This window comes from Peromyscus leucopus, chromosome 6, assembly GCF_004664715.2.
Source record: "Peromyscus leucopus breed LL Stock chromosome 6, UCI_PerLeu_2.1, whole genome shotgun sequence".
Lineage (NCBI taxonomy): Eukaryota > Metazoa > Chordata > Mammalia > Rodentia > Cricetidae > Peromyscus > Peromyscus leucopus.
Window position 1 is genome coordinate 69,733,269 of NC_051068.1, and position 19,843 is coordinate 69,753,111.

General features: G+C 44.0%; 1 protein-coding gene and 1 pseudogene across 4 annotated transcripts in view; one reads left to right on the forward strand and one right to left on the reverse strand.

The window, feature by feature from the left end:
* The window catches only part of Setdb1 (SET domain bifurcated histone lysine methyltransferase 1), a 37,702-nt gene extending 20,299 nt beyond the window's left edge, over window positions 1–17,403 (reverse strand). For 2 of the 4 annotated variants that reach the window (XM_028856218.2, XM_028856217.2), the window contains exons 1-8: window positions 17,206–17,403; window positions 16,101–16,369; window positions 14,555–14,706; window positions 5,107–5,141; window positions 4,046–4,145; window positions 3,240–3,365; window positions 2,878–3,079; window positions 2,093–2,166 (exon numbers count right to left, since the gene is read on the reverse strand). In XM_028856218.2, the coding sequence (XP_028712051.1) occupies window positions 2,093–2,166; window positions 2,878–3,079; window positions 3,240–3,365; window positions 4,046–4,145; window positions 5,107–5,141; window positions 14,555–14,706; window positions 16,101–16,360 (949 nt within the window). In that variant the 5' untranslated portion in view covers window positions 16,361–16,369; window positions 17,206–17,403. Of the gene's footprint in view, window positions 1–2,092; window positions 2,167–2,877; window positions 3,080–3,239; window positions 3,366–4,045; window positions 4,146–5,106; window positions 5,142–14,554; window positions 14,707–16,100; window positions 16,370–16,528; window positions 16,929–17,205 lie in introns of those variants that run through there. The other 2 variants (XM_037206894.1, XM_028856219.2) reach the window with 2 other exon arrangements.
* LOC114682370 lies at window positions 10,391–11,713 on the forward strand (annotated as a pseudogene).
* Window positions 17,404–19,843: the final 2,440 nt, after the last annotated feature.

Genomic DNA, 19,843 nt, shown 5'->3' on the forward strand with positions numbered 1-19,843 from the left:
TTCAGTGGGACACCCTGTCTCAAGACATAAGGTGAAAAAGATGTAATAAGACATCCAACATTAACTTCTGGCTTACACACACATATATATAAGACAACACACACACATACAAACACAAAATATAGCCATGAATGGTAGCATGAACCTATAATCCCAGCATGTGGGAGATGGAGGCAAGAGGATTACAAGTTTAAGAACAGCCTTGGCTCCACAGGGAATTCAAAGCCAGCTTGGACTACAGGAGACACAGCTCAGTAAATAAAGCACTTGTCATGCCAAGTTGATGATCAGAGTTCAGATTCACAGAATCCATGTAAAAGCTGAGCTAGTGTGGTGATTGCCTATAATCCAAACAGTCAGGAGGCAGAAACAGAATATCCTCAAGGCAACCTGGCTAGCTGGAGTTGGCAAGCTCCAGGTTTAGCCAATAACCATGCTTCAATAAACAATAAGCAAAGTAGATAGCAATTGTGGAAGGCATCCAATGTCAACTTTGGCCTACAAACATGCCCAAACACATGTGAACATGCAAACATAAAATTTAAAAACTCAAAACCAAAAAGACTCTGGAATATGTTAATTTCCACGTTAACAAAGATTAGCAGAAATTGATTCTTCTGCAATTAAAACCAATTGTGGGTCTGGGGAAATAGCTCCATGGGTAAGAACTTTTGCTATACAAGTGTGTGGACTTGAATGACTCCTCAACACCCATGTGAAAAAGTCATGGATGCCTGTAACTCCAGCTTTAGGGAGTAGATACAGGTATATCCTGGGAGTTCTCTGGCCAGTCAATCTAGCCCAAATGGTGAGTTTCTGTTTCTGTGAGAGATCTTATTTCAAGGCAATGAGGAAGAGAGTAATAGAAGAAAGAGGACATCTTCACACAATGGATGAGTGCACAGGCACAACACACAGAGATGAAAAATAATCAGTGTGAGAGGGGGAGGCAGGTGGACTGTTGTAGGCTCAAGGCTAGCCTAGTCTAACACAGACAGTTCTAGGACAGCCAGGACTACACAGAGAAAGCTTGCCTCAAAAAAAAAAAAAAAAACAGTTATGAAGGCTGGAGAGATAGCACAGTTGGTAACATGCCTACTTTACAACCATAAAGATCTGAACTAGACCCCTAGAATATACATAAAAAGGCTGGCAATGGGCATGTGCACTTGTAGCACTCACATGGCAGCTCAGAACCAGCTCTAACTCCAGTCCCAGAGGATTCAAATGCACATAGACCTATACAAGCAAGCAAAACACTCATACAAGAAGGTAAACAGCAAATGAGAAGTAACACTCACAGTTGACCTCTGGCCTGTGCACATGTGCACACATAGCTTCTATAGGAAGCACTATGTAGATAACACTAACAGAAATGTGAAAACATGAGAGCAGCCTTCTTTAAACCTAAGTGCCTTAGAAATGAAATCAAGCTCATCTATCAGATGCTAGTACCAGTCAGAATCTACTAGTGCCCACTCTGGCTACAAAGAACTATCAATAAGGTAGCCAACAATGCTATATATGCAAACAAACTGCAACACCAAAACAAAACTCAGGCTTTTCAATTTACCATCTTGTGGTTGACATATTGTGCACCCCAATAAACTTACATGGGGGTCAGAGAACAGAACAGCAACTATATTAAACATAGGTTTAGGCAGTGGTTGCACATGCCTTTAATCCTAGCATTCAGGAGGCAGAGATCTGTCTGGATCTCTGTGAGTTCAAAGCCACACTGGAAACTGCCAGGGATGGTGGCTCACGCCTTTAATCCCAGGAAGCAGAAAGGTATATAAGGACCAGGAACTAGAGCCTTTTAGGCTTTTAGGCTTTCGAGCAGCAGTTCAGCTGAGATCCATCTGGATGAGGACCCAGAGGCTTCCAGTCTGAGGAAACAGGATCAGCTGAGGAACTGGCGAGTGAGGTGGCTGTGGCTTGTTCTGCTTCTCTGATCTTCCAGCGTTCACCCCAATATCTGGCTCTGGGTTTGTTTTTATTAATAAGACCTTTTAAGATCCCTGCTACACCATCTTAAGAAAGACTGAGTAGAGGAGGAAATGAAAGCGAGGAAGAGTTCAGGGACACTTACGTGGTCGGCAAATGGGGTACAGCTCTGACTGCGTGACATAGGAGGCATACCCATCATCAAAGAAAATCAGAAACCTGCAGAGGAGAGGGAAGAAAAGGAGGGGGGGGGCTATAGAACATTTTACCACACAGAGTATTTTACCACACTTTCCATTCTCTGACTCACAAACCATTGAAGTCTGCTTTTATTTCCACCCAGACTTTCCTTCATACCAACCAAGCATCACCCCAGTTCTTCTGGGCATGGTGGCGCACACCTTTAATCTCAGCACTAAGGAGGCAGAGGCAGGAGGATTCTTGTAAGTTCCAGGCCAGCCAGAATTGCATATGATACATTTCTCCAATCCCAGCACTCAAGAGACAGAGACAGAGGCAGAGGCTTGTGAATTTGAGACCAATTTAGGATATGTTAAGTGTGATGGCAGTGTGAGAGATATATATATGGAGAGAGATTGTCTTTAAAAAAAAAAAAAAAGAAAAAGAAAAAGGCTGGGCGGTGTGGCACATGTCTTTAATCCCAGCACTCAGGAGGCAGAGGCAGGTGAATCTCTGTGTGTTCGAGGCCAGCCTGGTCTACAGAGCAAGATCCAGGACAGGCACCAAAACTACACAGAGAACCCCTGTCTCAAAAGACAAAAAAAAAAAAGCAAGGAGAAAGAGAAAGGGTTTCTGATCACACGGGACCGAGAACACAAAAGCTGACAGGGAAATCTTGGCCACGGCATCAACAGCTGGGCACTGTTCCCCGCTCCTGCTCCCCTACAAACTGCGATCCTGTCCAGGTACCTGAGCTTGTTCTTGACGTTGGGGGTCTCAGCTACAATGCCAGCGTAGAGCCAGACCTGATTCCCATCTTTGTATTTGGCCACCACTCGACTGCCCACAAACAGCTTGTCAGCAGGAGGGTGGTAATCATAGGCAATATGGTTGCCAGACAGCAGACTCTTTCCTTTGTTGTCAAATTTCACTTTGTACTTCTTTCCTAGACCTGGGTAAAAGACAAACAAATTAAAACAAAACAAACAGCAACGACACAGCTCTACGTCCTGGCTGTGATGTAGGAGACAGAAGGAAAGGCTTTGGGAAAGAGTCAGCAATGGAGACCTACAGTCTACCTTTCCTTAGGCCGTCCTCTAGCTTGAACATACCAACAGTCTGGATGGCAATGAGGGTGCCTTTGTGCCAGGTCTTAGTTCTCTTCTTGCCCAGGATCCGCATGCTGACTATCAGGTCCCCATCTTTGCTCAGTTCTCCAGACATCTGACCCAAGGTTCCTACAGACAGACAGACACACGGAGTTGTGATAAAGAGTGACGTCACAGGTTAGAGAAAGGAAAGGTCAAGAGGGCGGTAGGGTAGCATGGGCATGTAGCTCAGCTGTGGAGTGCTTACCTAGCATGCACAAAGCCCTGAATTTCAAACTAAGTACTGCAAACACCTGGCATAGTATTTCAGGCCTAAAATCCCAAGTACTCAGGTAGAGAAGGCAGGAGATCACAAGTTTAAGGTCATCCTCAGCAAAATACACAGTTCAAGTCCAGCCTGGGATATAGAAGACACTATCACAAAGAAGGTAGTATAGAAATAAAGGAAACTGAGGTATTCTGTGACCATTAGCCACTTTTGCTACACTCCTGGAAAAAGGCACAAGACACAATTGTTTACGCTAACAGGAGAAACAGAACACTGAATACAGAACATCCCGACGTTCCCTTCGGGCATAACCTACCAGCATGTGCCCCCACAACCAGCTATCCCTAAGTCCTTGCTAACAGCAACAGTTAACATCCTGAGCCACCACATCAATCAATCAATCTCAGACTGACTGTAGACATAAAAATAATATTAAAAGAAACTGACAATTAGAACAGGATTTTGAGACACAAAGCTGATTGTCAGTAACATTTCAGAAAGAACACGCCTCTCATTTATGTAGCTACCCCTCAACACTGACCTTTATGTAGATCCTGGGAACTGCTTTTCTTGTTGACAGCATCCATGAACTTCTGGACATCCTGAGCTGATTTTCTTAAGGCAGCCATAGCTTCACGGAGCTGTAGGAAAATGGAAGGGGTGAGGGGAGGGGATGTAGTTATCAGGAGTTAAGACACAATGAGAAGGCCAGGGACCTGGTGAGACAGCACTTGCCTAACATGCGCAGGGACCCCTGGTTCACATCGCTAATGCTGTAAAATAAAATAAAATAAACAAACAGGAAAAAGAATACTATCTGTGAAGAACTTATCTTTAACAACCAAAAGAAACTTAATTATATTTGGAGGGAGAGAAAACTTCTCAATTTTTCTGCATTTTTGCAATATCCACAAGAAGACTGTAACTAATGGGGCTTATGACATGGTGAAACTGACTGTATGCTCAGGCCAAACTTTATTCCAACTTTCAAAAGCTTCTTCAATTTTTCTTTTTACAAGATAGGGTCATCTGAGCTGGGTGGTGGTGGTGTACACCTTTTTTTTTGTTTTTGTTTTTCGAGACAGGGTTTCTCTGTGTAGCTTTGCGCCTTTCCTGGAGCTCACTTGGTAGTCCAGGCTGGCCTCGAACTCACAGAGATCCGCCTGGCTCTGCCTCCCGAGTGCTGGGATTAAAGGTGTGCGCCACCACCACCTATTTTGTTTTTTTTTTTAAAGACAGGATCTCTCTATGTAGCTCTAGCTGTCCTAGAAATCACTATGTAGATCAAACTGGCCTTGAATTCAGAGATTCACCTGCCTCTGCTACCCCAGTGCTGGGATTAAAAGTGTGTGGTACCAGGCCTGACTTTGTGTTTTATGTATGTCTGTGTAAGTGAATGTCACTTGTATATAGGTGTCTGCAGAATCCAGAAGAGGGTATTGGCTCCCTTATAGTTAAGTTACAGGGAGTTCAAAGCCTCCCAACATGATACTGGAAATGAACTCAAGACCTCTGCAAGAGCAGTCTGCTCTCTTTAAGCACTGAGATAAACCTTCAGCCCAGTTTCATGTTTCTTAACTTCCTATAGCCAACCCAACTAACCTTCTGGTCTTTTGGAGTTCTGCTCCCAGCATCACCTATGGAAGAAAAGAACTTTAGTGAGTATACAGAACTGGAATTTTCAATGAAGCAATAACTGAATGAACTCAAATTATAAGGAGGAAAACATTATTGATAAAGTCTGGGATGGCTGGGTGGTGGTAGATCAAATCTGTAGTCCCAACAGAGGCAGAGTTCAAGGCCAGCCTGGTTTACAGATTGAGTTCTAAGGCAGCCAATGTTACACAGAGGGACCCAGTCTCAACAAAGCAAACAAACAAGTCTGGAGATGTGGCTCAATGTTAGAGTGCTTGCATAGCATGCATAAGGCCCTGGGTTCAATCCCCACCACCAGTAAGGAAAACAATATGCTCTAAATACATGTATGTGTGAAACCATTGAAGGAAAGCAGGGCCTGGTGTCAAAGCCTCTGAACCCAGCTACTTGAGAGATTGAGGCAGGAGCATGGCACCTGCTGTGGATACAGAACAAGAAGTAGGCCAGCCTGGGCAATTTAGATCCTGTCTCAAAATAAAAAGCAAGGTAGGGCAGGAATATAATGAAATATTTAGGGCAGGCTAGTTTATACGGTGAGTTGCACACTAACCAAGACCAAAGGCCAGGGACTAGAAAGGGGGCTCAGTGGCTAAAAGGGCTTTTACAGGACCCAGGTTCCGTTTCTAGTAGCCAGTCAGCAGCTTACAACTTCTTGTCACTACATCTCAGAGGATCTGGTGTCCTCTTCTGAGCTGAGTCCAGTTATACTTATACATTCCCACACACAGACATTTTTTAAAACATATAATTAAAAAATAATAAACATAAATCTCTAAAGAGCAAAACTGACACTTAAAAATATTTTTTTAAAAAATGTATTTTGTATACAGTGTTCTGCTCGCATGTGTGCCTTCATATCAGAAGGTGACACCAGATCGCATTACAGATGGTTGTGAGCCACCACGTGGTTGATGGGAATTGAACTCAGGACCCCTGGAAGAGCAGTCAGTGCTCTTAACTGCTGAGCCATCTCTCCAACCCTGCAAAACCAACTTTTAAACCCCCAAACCAACCAAACAAATAAGCATAAAGCAAGTGGGGTCACATTTTCTGGTAACATATATAAGTTTCTAGGCTCAATTCCCAGTACTGGGGACAGAGGGTAGTAAAGCGGATCTGGAAATGAAAATAGTAAACACCTGCCAGTGCTTACCTCTAGATGAAGTACTGAGATCGTGTATAACACTTAAGGTATTCACCATCTATTTGAATTTCTTTCTTTCTCTTTCTTTTCTTTTCTTTTTTTTTTTGGTTTTTGAGACAGGGTTTCTCTGTGTAGCCCTGACTGTCCTGGAACTTAGACCAGGCTAGCCTAGAACTCACAGAGATCTGCCTGCCTCTGCCTCCTGAGTGCTGGGATTAAAGGTGTGCACCACCACTATCTGGCAGCCTATTTGAATTTTTATAGTAATTATTTATGAATTATTCACACAACTTAAAAACAAGATGAGGCTAATGAACTTGAGCAAAGGCTCATTTCCTAGAAACACTATGCAACAGAACTACTGATGATAACATAAAGTCCCACACTTACACTGTCCACCCCATTAACACCAGGCTACTTAGTGTACATGAAATGTGGCTATTTTATCTATGGAAAGTCATTCTCAAGTTCACTTAATTTAAAAAAATTTTGGGGGCCCTGGGTTTGATCCTCAGCTAAAAAAAAAATTAAAAAATTCTTGTCAGGTGGTGGTGCACACCTTTAATCCTGGTGCTCGGGAAGCAGAGGCAGGAAAGCTCTTTGAGTTTGAGGCCAGCCTGGGCTACAAAGCAAGTTCTAGTACAGCTAAGTACAGAGAAACCTTGTCTGGAAAAACAAACACAAAGAACAAATTCTTTTTTTTTTTTTTTGGTTTTTTGAGACAGGGTTTCTCTGTGTAGCTTTGCGCCTTTCCTGGAACTCACTTTGGAGACCAGGCTGGCCTCGAACTCACAGAGATCCGCCTGCCTCTGCCTCCCGAGTGCTGGGATTAAAGGCGTGCGCCACCACCGCCCGGCCAAATTCTTAATTTAGGTACAATCCATGTGCATGGAGTTCAGTGAATTTTTGTCCATTGATTAGACTGTGACGTTATCATGTTGCACTTACTCTCACAACATTTTCATCAGTCCAAAAAGAAACTCCATGCTCATTATCCATCATTCCTTTCCCTCCACTTCCCTAAACCCAGGCAACCAGAAATCTACAGTCTGTCTCTATGGATTTGCCTGTTTTGGACATTTCATATAGATGAGTCACATAACATCTGTGGTCTACACAGGTCCATCTGTTGCAGATCATGTCAGTACAGTGGTACAGCTGAATAGTACCCCACTGTAAGCAGACACCATGTATTCGGTTGACCCTTTCCTCAACCCGTCTGTTTCTACGGTTTAGCAGTCATGAATAATGTTAAAATAAACATTTGTATGCTTTTTTGTTTTTTGAGAGTGAGTCTTCATGTAGCCCAGGCTACACGATATTTGTTTACACTGTGAAGCTGTATCATTGTGATTGGTTTAATAAAGAGCTGAATGGCCACTAGCTAGGCAGGAGAAAATAGGCAGGGCTCCCAGGGAAAGAGAGGAACTCAGGGTTAGAATTTAGGTGGACAGAAGATGCCAACAAGGCATGGAGGGAGTCGGACATACAGAATGGAGGAGAGGTAAAGAACCATGTGGCAGAACGTAGACTAATAGAAACAGGTTAAGTTGTAAGAGCTGCTTGGAGCTGGGCGGTGGTGGCACATGCCTCTAATTCCAGCACTCTGAAGGCAGAGGCAGGTGGATCTCTGCAAGTTCCAGGCCAGCCTGATCTACAGAGCTAGTCCAGGACAGGCTCCAAAGCTACAGAGAAACCCCGTCTCAAAAAACAAAAAAAAAAAAAAAAAAAAAAAAAGCTGCTTGGGAACAAGCCTAAGCTAAAGGCCAACTTTTCATAATTAATAATAAGTCTCCATGTCATTATTTCAGGGCAGGCGGTTGATCCAAAGAAAGTCTAACAAGAGAGTCAAACACCACCAGGCTGGCCTGGCATTTACTATGTAAGTGGAAGCTGGCCTTGACCCCATGATCTTTATGGTGTCACTTCCTGAGTGCTGGTTTTACAGGCATGTAATACAGTTAAAAAGTGGTTCTGATTTACATGTCACCCCATGAAGAGTGATGCTGAGAAATCTTATGTATTTATTACTTATTACCATTTATAAATCTATGAAAGCCAGGTGTTATGGTACACATGTAATCCCAGCATTTAATAGAGAGGCAGAAAGATCAGGAACTTGAAAGTCATGTTTAGTAACACATTAAGTTCTAGGCCTGCCAAAAAAAAAAAGTTCTAGGACTGTATGGGTTACAAAAGACCCTGTCTCGAAACAAACAACCCCCAAAACAAACTCAAAACTATCCATTAAAATCATTTGATCCTCCTCATTTTTGAGACAGGGTCTCATTTTGTAGCCCTGGCTGGCTTAGAACTTGCTATGTAGACTAGGCTGTCCTCAAATTCAAAGAGATTCAACTACCTCTGACTTCCAAGTGCTAAAATAAGGGGCATGTACTACCATATCCAGCCTTCAAAACCTTAAAAATAAAATTATTTTATTGTCATATTAAAGAACTCTTTCTATATTCTAGGCAATAGTAGACCTTTCAAATTTTGTCTTTGCTTTTGAGATGGCCTCACTCTGCCACCAAGGCTCTCCTGAAACTATGTCACCAAAGCTGACCTTAGCTCACAGTAATCTGTTGTGAGATACTGGATTATACAGTGTGCAGATATGTCACTGTGATTGGTTTAATAAAAAGCTAAAAGTCCAATAGCTAGGTTGGAGGTACAGGCAGGACTTCCGGACAGAGAGCACTCTGGGAAAAAGAAAGGGGGAGTCCTCAGCTGGACACAGAGGAAGCAGGACATGCAGGAGAGGTAAAAGCCACGTGGCAGCATGTAGATGAACAGAAATGTGTTAAAGTTATAAGAGCTAGTTAGAAACAAGCCTAAGCTAAAGCCGAGCTTTCATAATAAGAAGTCTTTATGTCATTATTTGAGAGGTGGCTGGTAGGACAGACAAAGACTCGGAGTTACCATAATCCCTCTACCTGAACTCTATGAGTCACTGTTTCAAAGAAAGAAAGAAAGAGAGCAACAATCACTGGTAAACATAGGGAGCCTGGAATTCTCACACTTCAACTTTGAGAATGTGATGTATGTCAGTCAAGTGTTTTACCACTGAACTATCTCCCCATCACTGATGAAAATGTAAACTGGTATTACTGCTCTGAAAAAAACCATGGCAATTTTGCCTAGTAAGCAAAACATATATTTACTACAATGCCCACAAAAACATTTTAACAAAAATGTTCACAGCTGTAAGCACCCCAGCCTGCACTGCAGAGGGGGTGGGAGGGGGAGGAGTGCTAGGAAAGGACAGGGAGGACTCTGGGACTCATCAACTCAGCAGCTCTGGTCACCAACCTAAGACCTTCACAACATCAAGTCAGTCAACATTCCATCAAGGATGGGGGAGGGGCACCAGGCCCCACCCCTCCCTGAGGAGCGATTGGCAGTTAAAGGCTGCTGGGGGAGGGATCAATTTTTCTTCAGAGATGTAGCCACTGGTAAGTCGCCCATGATCCAGTTAACAACGCCACGCTCACGCATGTGCAAGTATAATGCCCACGCGTTAGCCCTCACCCCAAACAAGACCACTAAGGAGCCAACTTCTGATGTAAGAACAAAAGGTTTCGTCTATTCTGGCCTAGGCAGGGACCTCCCCGACACCACTTTACAGAGGGTGAAAAGAGGGAAGGTCCCGAGCACCCACTTTACGGGGTTTATGTAGGAAAGGTTCACATGCAGAATGTTACATATCTCGGGGGCTAGGGATGAGGTAAGCATAAGATTGCTAATTGCTAACAGGGTTCAGGGTATCTACAGAGACATAAATTTCTATTCCCTATGTCCTGCTTTTGTTGATACATTCAGATTTACTGTTGTAGTCCTACACTCTCTCAAGTTCAACTTCTGGTCAACTGAGCCCATTACTCTTTATATCTTGTTTTGCAAAGTCTAGGATACACAGATTTTTTTGTCCAAGCCTTATCTTTCCCCATAGGTTCCATTTTTGGTCAGTCCAAAAAAAAAAAAAAAAAAGAAAAAAACCAAAAAAAAAAAAACCAACACTGGTCAGCAAATACCTCTAGAGGAAGACGGGGTTAGGGGAAGGAAGGTCTTTCAAGATGGCTACTAATTTTTCCCCCAGCGTCCTGTCATCTTATGTAAAGTCCCCTTTAAGAGAAAAACCCTCTCCCTCTCTTCTCCCTTCTCTCCCTCTCTCCTCCCATGAGGCTGTGCACCTCCGTTTTTCCCTCCCCTCCCCCTTTAATAGTGAACCTTTCCATGCATGTGGATGCCTGTCTGCATGGCCTAACTTTCCACCGGGCCATGGTACTGCCTGCCTGCTGCATCTATCTGCATGGTGCGCTTTTCATCTTGGCTCAAACCCGCCAAGGTTGCCGCACGCTGTTAAACAAGATCTATGAAGGGCCAGTGGAGGCGACTGAAGATGAATACAGTGTAAAAAGCATTGATGGTCAGTCTGATGCCTTCACTTGCTACTTGGATGAATTACAACTGGCAATCAAGTTTTTAGGGCCCTGAAGGGAGCTGTGGATGGAGGCTCGACCATCCCTCACTGTATCACACAATTCCCTGAATAGGCTTCAGAAAGCAAGTTTGGTGAAGTCCATCAGAGGCACAACATGGGTCAGAATGTTGCAGACTACATGCATACCAATGGAGGAAGATGAGGATGCTTATAAGTAACAGTTTTCTCAGTTCAGAAAGCATGGTGACTCCAGACATGGTGGAGAAGATGCATACGAAAGCTCATGCTGCTACCCAAGAGAATACAGCCTATGAGAAGAAGCCTAAAAGAGAAGTGAAGAAGAGGTGGAACCACCCCAAACTGTCTGTTGCCCAGAAGAAAGACTGAGATGCTCAAGAGGGCAAGCTTCCTCAGAGCTTAGGAACAGGCTGTTGAAAACTAAAGCAATTTTCTATTAAGATTTTTTTCATAAAAACAATAAAGTTACTGACCAAGCAGAAAAAAAAAAATCAAATGAATAATGAAAATCTGGTACATATGTAAGTGGAGTATTATTCAACCCTAAAGAAAATGAAATTATGCGCTTTCAAGAAAATAGAAGGACTTAGAATGGGCATTAAACGAGGTCCCTCAACCTCAGAAAGGAAAGAAAAACATTTCTTCCTCATAGTTGGACCTTAGACTATAATGTATACAATGTAACATACACATATAATATGTAACAAATGTACATATAGGCATAGCATGTAGAAAGTAGGACAGGAAAGGGGAACACTGGGTGACGAGAAGAATGGAATGGAATGCTGGTGAAAGACACAGAAGATGACATAAAACTAACTTTCTTTTTTCTTTTTACTTTTCAAGGCAGGGTTTCTCTGTGCACCCCTGACTGTCCTCGAACTTACTTCTAGACCAGGCTGGCCTCGAACTCAGAGATCCACCTGCCTCTGCCTTCTGCCTCCTAAGTGCTGGGATTAAAGGCGTGCAGCACCCCAAATGGCTAAGGCTAACTTTTTCTTCTTTGAACTCTGTCCCGAATTTTTCAGTTTTTGTTTTGTGTGTGTGTGTGTGCGCGTGTGCCTTAACAAAAGTACAACTGAGAGTGTGTGTGTGTGTGGTCTTAAGTATATAAAAGTGTAGTTGAGGCCAGGCATGGCGCACATGCCTTTAATTCCAGCACTTAGAAGGCAGAGGTAGGCAAATTTCTTTCTTTCTTTTTTTTTTTGGTTTTTCGAGACAGGGTTTCTCTTTGTAGCTTTGCACCTTTCCTGGATCTCACTCTGTAGACCAGGCTGGCCTCAAACTCACAGAGATCCGCCTGCCTCTGCCTACTGAGTGCTGGGATTAAAGGTGTGCACCACCGCCGCCAGGCTGGTAGGCAAATTTCTAAGGCCAGTCTTGTGTACATACTGATTTCTAGGCCAGCCAGGGCTACTAGGGAGACCATGTCTCAAAAGAAAATAATTGACAGTCAAAGTGTAAAATCCAAAATGAAAGAAACTCCATAGCTTCAGAATGGCTATTCTACTGTACAGAAATTCATATATAGACTTTTGATCTGGACTGTGTTAATCTAGCTACATGATGATTTTTATTTCCATGTTCTTTACGCTAAAGTGATTTTTATTTTAAAACTAAGTGACAGGATACGCACTGCAAGTTTCTAGTTATATCTATAAGTGACAAAAGTATGGAGGAGGCAAGATCAGTAGTTGTGAGAGGTGACCATAAAAAGTGAGGCAAATAGACCAAAGGAATATTTTGAAGTGATACAAATTTTCTAAGCTTGGATTACTATATAAATGTACTAAAACTCAAATCATATAGTTAACATGTATATGGTTTTTTAAATATTTATTTATGTATGTATTTATGTATTTCTTAAGTATACAGTGTTCTGCCTGCATGTTTGGTGAATGACAGAAAAGAGCACCAGATCTCATCACAGATGGCTGTGAGCCACCATGCGGTTGCTGAGAATTGAACTCAGGCCCTCTGGAAGAGCAGCCAGTGCTCTTAACCTCTGAGCCATCTCTCCAGTCCCACATGTGTATGTTTTATGTTACATGACTAATACCTTAACGCAATCCCATGTAACAGAAATCCTAGCACACAGGAGGCAAAGGGAGGTGTTTCACTTTGAGTTTGAGGCCAGTCTGATCTATTAGCAAGTTCTAGGACAGCCAGGACTACATAGTTGAGACTCTCAAAAAAACAACAAAAGGCTGGGGAGAGGTTCAGCAATTGGGAGAACTGGCCGATCTTCCAGAGGACACAAGCTTGAGTCCCAACACACACAAGGAGGCTGACAATCAGACAAGACTCAGTTTCAGGGGATCCTATGTCCTCTTCTCGCCTCTGTGGATACTGGGCACACACAGAGTAGACATGGCAGACATACATACCTGTATGCAAAGTATTGATACAAGGAAAAAAAAAAAAAACAAACCCACCACACTTAAGAGAAAAATAAAAACAAAACATATGACCCCCCCAAAAAAAAACCCCACAACAGCTAAAAACCAAACAAAGAAAAAACAAAAAAGCCAACAAAAGACAAAACCAACTGTTATGGAGACCAAATAAATGCTAAATTTATGTATTAAGGTAGGCCATAAGCCACAAAATAAATTTGGTGTGTTGGCCCATGTCTGTAATCACAGCACTAAGAAAGCAGAAGTACTGCTACAAGTCTGAGGCTAGAATGCTCTACTTGGTGAGTTCTACACCAGCCAGATACAGTAAAATCATTCATATCTTAAAAGTACTAGAGAGATGGCTCAATGAAGAAAGTGTTTGCCACAAAAGTCCCAAGTCCTACAGTTTGGATCCTCAGAGCCCAAACCTGTAATTCTAGTCCTCACAAGGTAAAGACACCTTGTAAGCTGGTACTCTACATAAACTAGAACTGGCAAGCTCCAGGTTCAGTGAGACCCTCACTCCATAATAAAGTGAAGGAAGAAAGCTGTAAATCTGAATTCTACATGTAAGTACACTTACATACATACATGTACCCACACACCCAAACATGCATATGTACACATATACTGTGACCATTAATGTCAAATTCACAAAATTTAAAATTACTTGGGAAATGCACTCTGTGAAAGCCAATGGGGAATTATTTTGATTGTATAGAGGTGGAAGGACCAGCCCACCCTGGGTGGTTATCATTCCCTAGACTTCATAAAGAGAAAAGAGCTAGCTGACCAGCAGCATGAGGTATTCTTTGTCCCAGACTTGGGATACAATGTGACCAGATGTTTCAGGTTCCTGTCACTGTGTCCCCACCATGAGGGACTATGATCTGGAAATGTGAAGCAGAACAATCCCCCTTTCCCTTCAATTGATTTTGTCAGAATATTTTATCATAGCAACTGAAAAAGAAAATAAGACATAGGCCAACCACGTATAAACACATGGGAACAAAACAGAAAAGAAACTTTATCAGAAACGGGAAAAGGAAGCAGTCAGGATATAGCACACAGGGAACATTATGGTACTAATAACACTTGCTTTTTTTCTATTATAAGCCAGGCAATTTGGTAATGGAATTTTTGACGATATGTTTCCTTATTTACTACCTGCTCATCTTCTAGTATTGTAGTTTCCATTCTAAGTACTAACGTACATATTTTCTTTCTTTTTTTTTTGGTCTTTTTGAGACAAGCTCTCACTGTTTAGCTCTGATGTCCTGAACTCACAGACATCTGCCTGCCTCTGCTTCTGGAGTGCTGGGACTAAAAGTGTATGCCACCACGCCAGGCCCACTCTAAGAATGTTCTAACTGAAGCTTCATCATTTACCTGAATCAATACTGAGGACATCATCATCTTCATCAGGAATCTCAATGATTTCTGTAGGCTGGGAAGTTTCATCCTCGGAGCTACTGTCATGATACTGCAGTCCCAGCTTAGAGTAGAAGTCCTTCACCAAAGACTCACAGTTAATCACTGCCCTAATATTGGAACACGTTAGAAAAGATCAAAGTCAGTGGAGAAAGTAAGGTATCTGAGCAATAGAATTTATATACATTTATGAAATGCTAAGCCTAGGAGCTCACACCTATAATGCTAGTACTTAGGAGCTTGAGGTACCAGAACTGCCCACGTTTGAGGTCAGCTTGGACAATACAATGAGTTCAGGGCCAGCAAGGCCTATAGAGTGACAAACTTTTAAAAACAGCAACAACGAAACAGTAACAAGAAATTACATATATTTAAGTATAGACTGTATGTCCTACATGTTCCAAAGTATCTACTTAGCATGCTTGTTTCCAAGCAATTATTACATGAAACAACTTGGCAGACTTGTATCTTTCCACCTGCTGGAAGTCAGATGACCTGGCCCTAATTATCTATATGGATTTGGGAACTAAGAATAAGGTATTAAATAGTGGCTTAATTTCTCCAGGCAGGATGGCACACAACTTCACCTTTAATCTCAGGAGCAAAGGCAGGTGGATCTCTGTGAATCTGAAAACCAGCCTCATCTACATAGTGAGTTCCAAGTCAGCCAGAGCTATGTAAAGAGACTCTAGATCAAAAAAGAAAAATAGCCTGGTGGTGGTGGTGGTGGTGGTGGTGGTGGTGGTGGTGTATGCCTTTAATCCCAGCACTCAGGAGGCAGAGGCCAGTCTGGTCTACAGAGTGAGATCCAGGAAAGGTGCAAAGCTACACAGAGAAACCCTGTCTCGAAAAACAAAAAACAAAAACAAAAAAAAAAACAAAAAAAAAAAAAAAAAAAAAAAAAAAAAAAAAAAAAAAAAAAAAAAAAAAAAAACGGAAAATAGGGGCTGGAAAGATGGCTCAGCAGTTAAGAGCGCTGGCTATTTTTCCAGAGGACCCAGATTCAATTCCCAGCACCCACATGGCAGCTCACAACTGTCACTAACTCCAGTTTGAGGGGGTCTGACATCTTTATACCAACCCACATAAAATAAAGTTAAATATATTTTTTAAAAAAGGAAAATAGTTGGGGTTGGGGATTTAGCTCAGTGGTAGAGCGCTTGCCTAGCAAGCGCAAGGCCCTGGGTTTGGTCCTCAGCCCTGAAATAAAATTAAAAAAAGAAAGAAACAAAGAAAGAAAAGAAAAATAGAAAACAGCAACTCCACAACCCTCACTTCTCGGCGATCTTACTAAGGAAACAGTTTCAGTACAGGAGGAACACAAAGGAATTCAAGCCTTTACCGTCCCCACTGCTGACCACATACACAGGGGAACGTGGATGCTGTAACTCTGCACTATAAACCCTGAGGACGAGGAAGGTCCCACCTGACTCAACTCTGCCATCAACAGTCACCCCAGCAAGCCTGCAAACGGACATTTACTTAGGCTTCCGTGCGTCCTTACCTGGATGCATCATCAAGCAGCTGGTCAACATACGCCACCTCAGACTCTTTCTGCACTACCCACGTCTCCAGCTCCGCCAGCTGCTTCTTGCGCTGCTGGATACAGTCCATCTTTTCCAGTTCTTCATCAATGAACTGACGAAGGTCCTCCATGGAGATGCCCAGCTCCTCGACCACGGCCTGCTGCAGCTCGGCAATGTCCTCCGAGTCAGCTGCAGCTGGGGCTGCGTCCAAACTGATGCACCCAGGGAGGGAGGACATGTTTTTGCCCTGTGCAGAACAAGAAACAAAACTGACCCTAAGTCAACTCTCACACAGTTTCAGTCTCGTGGTGAAACGCGCTCCTATCCTGCAACCTCTTATTCACATAGTCTGCCCTCTCTCCTCCTCCTCCAGAACGCGACCCGGAGATTTTCTAGGGAAATTCACCTTCTCATACAGACCAACGGGCCTGAAAAGAACTAATGGCTTCGAGGGCCTGGAGAACACCGATATGCAATAGGGAACTCCTCAGAACACTGCTCCGGAAAACTGAGGAGTGCTTCTCTCCAGGGTAGCTGTGGGAGCTCACGCGCTCCCTGGTTAACTAGAAAGACGACGCTGGCCCCGCACTGTCCATCGGAAGAGCCCCGGCCACTGGGGCAGCTGGTCCGAGGTAACTAATGCCACCGCGGCCCCTTTACCGCTTTTTCCCCGTCACTTCGCTGCCCGGTGCAAGGGAACTCCGGCCCCCAGGCAGGGGGATGGCTGCGCAGGGGAGGGGATCTCGGCGGCCCCGGCCCGGGTTCGACGCTCAGCAGAGACCGAGGAGCAGGGAAGGAAGGAGAGGAAGACAGACAGACAGACCAGGTCTCCCTACGACAGTAGAGCCTGCAGCGGAGGCGCCCACCCGCCGTCCCCGCTCCGAAGGGCGCGCGCTCCCTCCCGGCCGCCGGCCCCGGAGGAACGCGGCAGCCCCGGGGCAGCTCCCGGCCTCCCGCCCGGCCCCCGCCACCCGCAGCCACCGCCGCCCCGGCCCCGCCCCACCGTCCCCGCTCTCCGCCGAGTTTCTCCACCGCCGCCGCCGCCGCCCCCCGGAAAGCCGCCCCGGCTCCCCCGCAGCCCACCTCAGCCCGCCCGCTCCGCAGCTCCGGCTCCCAACCACAGGGGCTGTGTCTCTCCACGCGGACCCCAGGTTTCGCCTCCAGGGCTCGGCCGCGCCGACAAACACAGAACACGGCGGCGGAGAGCGCGGGGGTGGGGAAGCAGCGTGAGGGAGACAGGGGGAAAAGCAAAAGGAAGGCCCGGAAGCAAAGTCGCGGGCCCTTCCGGCCCCCGCGACGGTAGCCCGAAGGGGTCAAATTTCATAGCTTGGCGCTGCGGGATACGAGCTGTGGGAAACTGAAGTTACGCATGCGTCCAGCAGGGCACTTCCGGAGAATGAAGGTTGGGCTAATGGGTCATTGTCAGGCATGTTTTACTGAAGCTTCTCCCCACCTAGCAGGCAAAAATAGTTTATTGTTTTGAAGACTTTTTTTTTTTTAAAGCTGATATTCTTAGTAAGATTAATGGGTGTTCATTTCAGGAAGTTTTAAAACTACAAATAAACAGAAAAAAAAAAATCATAATTCCACCGAGATTATGTGGTCTTTCGACCTTGACAAGTCTTTTTTTTTAACTCAGGGCAGTTGACTTCCCATTGGTTGTTTCATTTGTTCCTTCTTCAAAGAGCTCCAGGGGCCTGGCTTCTAGTCAGGAGCGATGGATGGGCTGACAAAGCAAATGAAGAGTGAAGTATGGCCAGCTGTGCTGCCTGCAGCTTTTAGCAAGAATTCTTTTTTTTTTTTGGTCAGTGTTAAGATTTTATTTTATTTATTTTTTAATGCCGAATGCCGTTTATTGAAGGAAGGAAGAGGTCTTAAATACAGGCTTACAGCACAATGGGAGAACCCCGGAGGGCATAAGTTCGCTACTGATGTTTACAATCTTGCATTTAAGCTGTTAATGCCCAATATGCAGGATACACAGACAAGGAACTTCCCTTAAGCATTCAGGAGGGTGGAACCTGGCAGGGAATTAGCATAGGGAGGATATCAAGGTCAATGTCAGCAAGCAAGGTAACAGTTACCCAAAACGGGGCCAGGGCCCTACAGGTCCTCCCTTTTAGTAGAAAATGAGCTTCTGACTTAGGGTGTATGGGACGTCAGCAGGTCACCTTACCCATCATGGAGATGCCTGCCCAGGCCACACAGGTGCTCTGTCTTAGGTTGGTGAGCGCTCCCCCTAGGCATTACCCGTCTCTGAATGATTCCTTATCATACAGGGTCAGTCATGTGTGAGCTGCAGAGTTAACTGTTGACAAAGATCTCAAAGTGGTGCTGGGCTTGCAATCTGTGTTCGACACAGAAAAGACCAACAAAAGTCCTAACCCACCCATAGCCAGTAGGCTAAAGGCAACTGAGCCATTCCCTTCCTTAACGAGCCTTACTGCAAATGGAGTCCTTGTAAGATAGTATCCCAAAAGCAAATGGAACTTGAGTTTATAAATTTATAACTTTCAAAGCCAATCAAAATGTATATAACTATTGAATTAAATTTATCATGCCCAATAGAATGAAAGATTAACTAACTGTGGTAGCTACTTTTGCTGCCAGGGTCTCCACTGTGCTAGCTGTAGTAAGCAATTATGAAATGGTAATCCCAGAAACAGTAGCAGCGGTGGCCGCCACTGCTATAACAGCAACAATGGCAGCAGTGATGTTAAATTCTCTTCTGGAGCATATGGGCATCCACTGGTATGGACACAACTCCAGGAACACGAACCACCAAGGCCCATTTTTCTTGATCCCAGCACGACTTAAGCTGGCAGCTCTGCAAAAGAACAACCAAGAACCATAAAGAAAAAAATAGGTGGGCTGGAGAGATGGCTCAGAGGTTAAGAGCACTGGCTGCTCTTCCAGAGGTCCTGAGTTCAATTTCCAGCAACCACATGGTGGCTCACAACCATCTGTAATGAGATCTGGTGCCCGCTTCTAATCATACATGCTGTATACATAATAAATAAATAAATCTTTTTTTAAAAAAAATAGGCAGCTCTCAAGGAGCAGAACTAATGGTCTCATAATGGCTACATTTAGACTCACAAATTTTAAGGTATCTTCAAAGGGGGCTAAATGAATTTCAGGAGGCCAATAAATGTTGCACAGAGCCACTCCTGAAAAGTAGGTACTACACCAGCTTGAAGAGGATTGCTTCACAAGTCTTTAATGTGTCTCTGTGTGATATACAAAGGGGCTCTTGTTTTTTGTTGTTTTTAAATTTTATCTGGTGTGATAGTTGTTTTGCCAATAAGTTATGTTTCTCGTGGTTCTTATTTGAAGCTTTTCTGCATCTCTCAACATAGCCTCATTGCTTAAATGCCTGTTCTGTGTCTTTAAGCCCCTCAAGATCAGCCTTTCCTTAGAAGTTTCTGTGGCACACGCCATTAATCCCAACACTTAGGAGGTAGGAGGATCTCTGTGAATTCAAGGCCAGCCTGGTCTACAAAATAGCTAGATCTGTTACACAGAGAAACCCTGTCTGGACACCCACCCACTCCCCCTCCCAAAAAAAAGTTTCTTTTGATTTTTTCTCCTCTTGTTGTTCTTCCTCCTCTGGTTTTACTCAGGCCTTGGTTCTTCCTTAGTGTTTGGTTCAGATATCTTTCCTGTGTTTCCTTCCCTTTGGGGGGATGCAGTGTGGGGTTTCACCTTGTGTGTGCTTCTC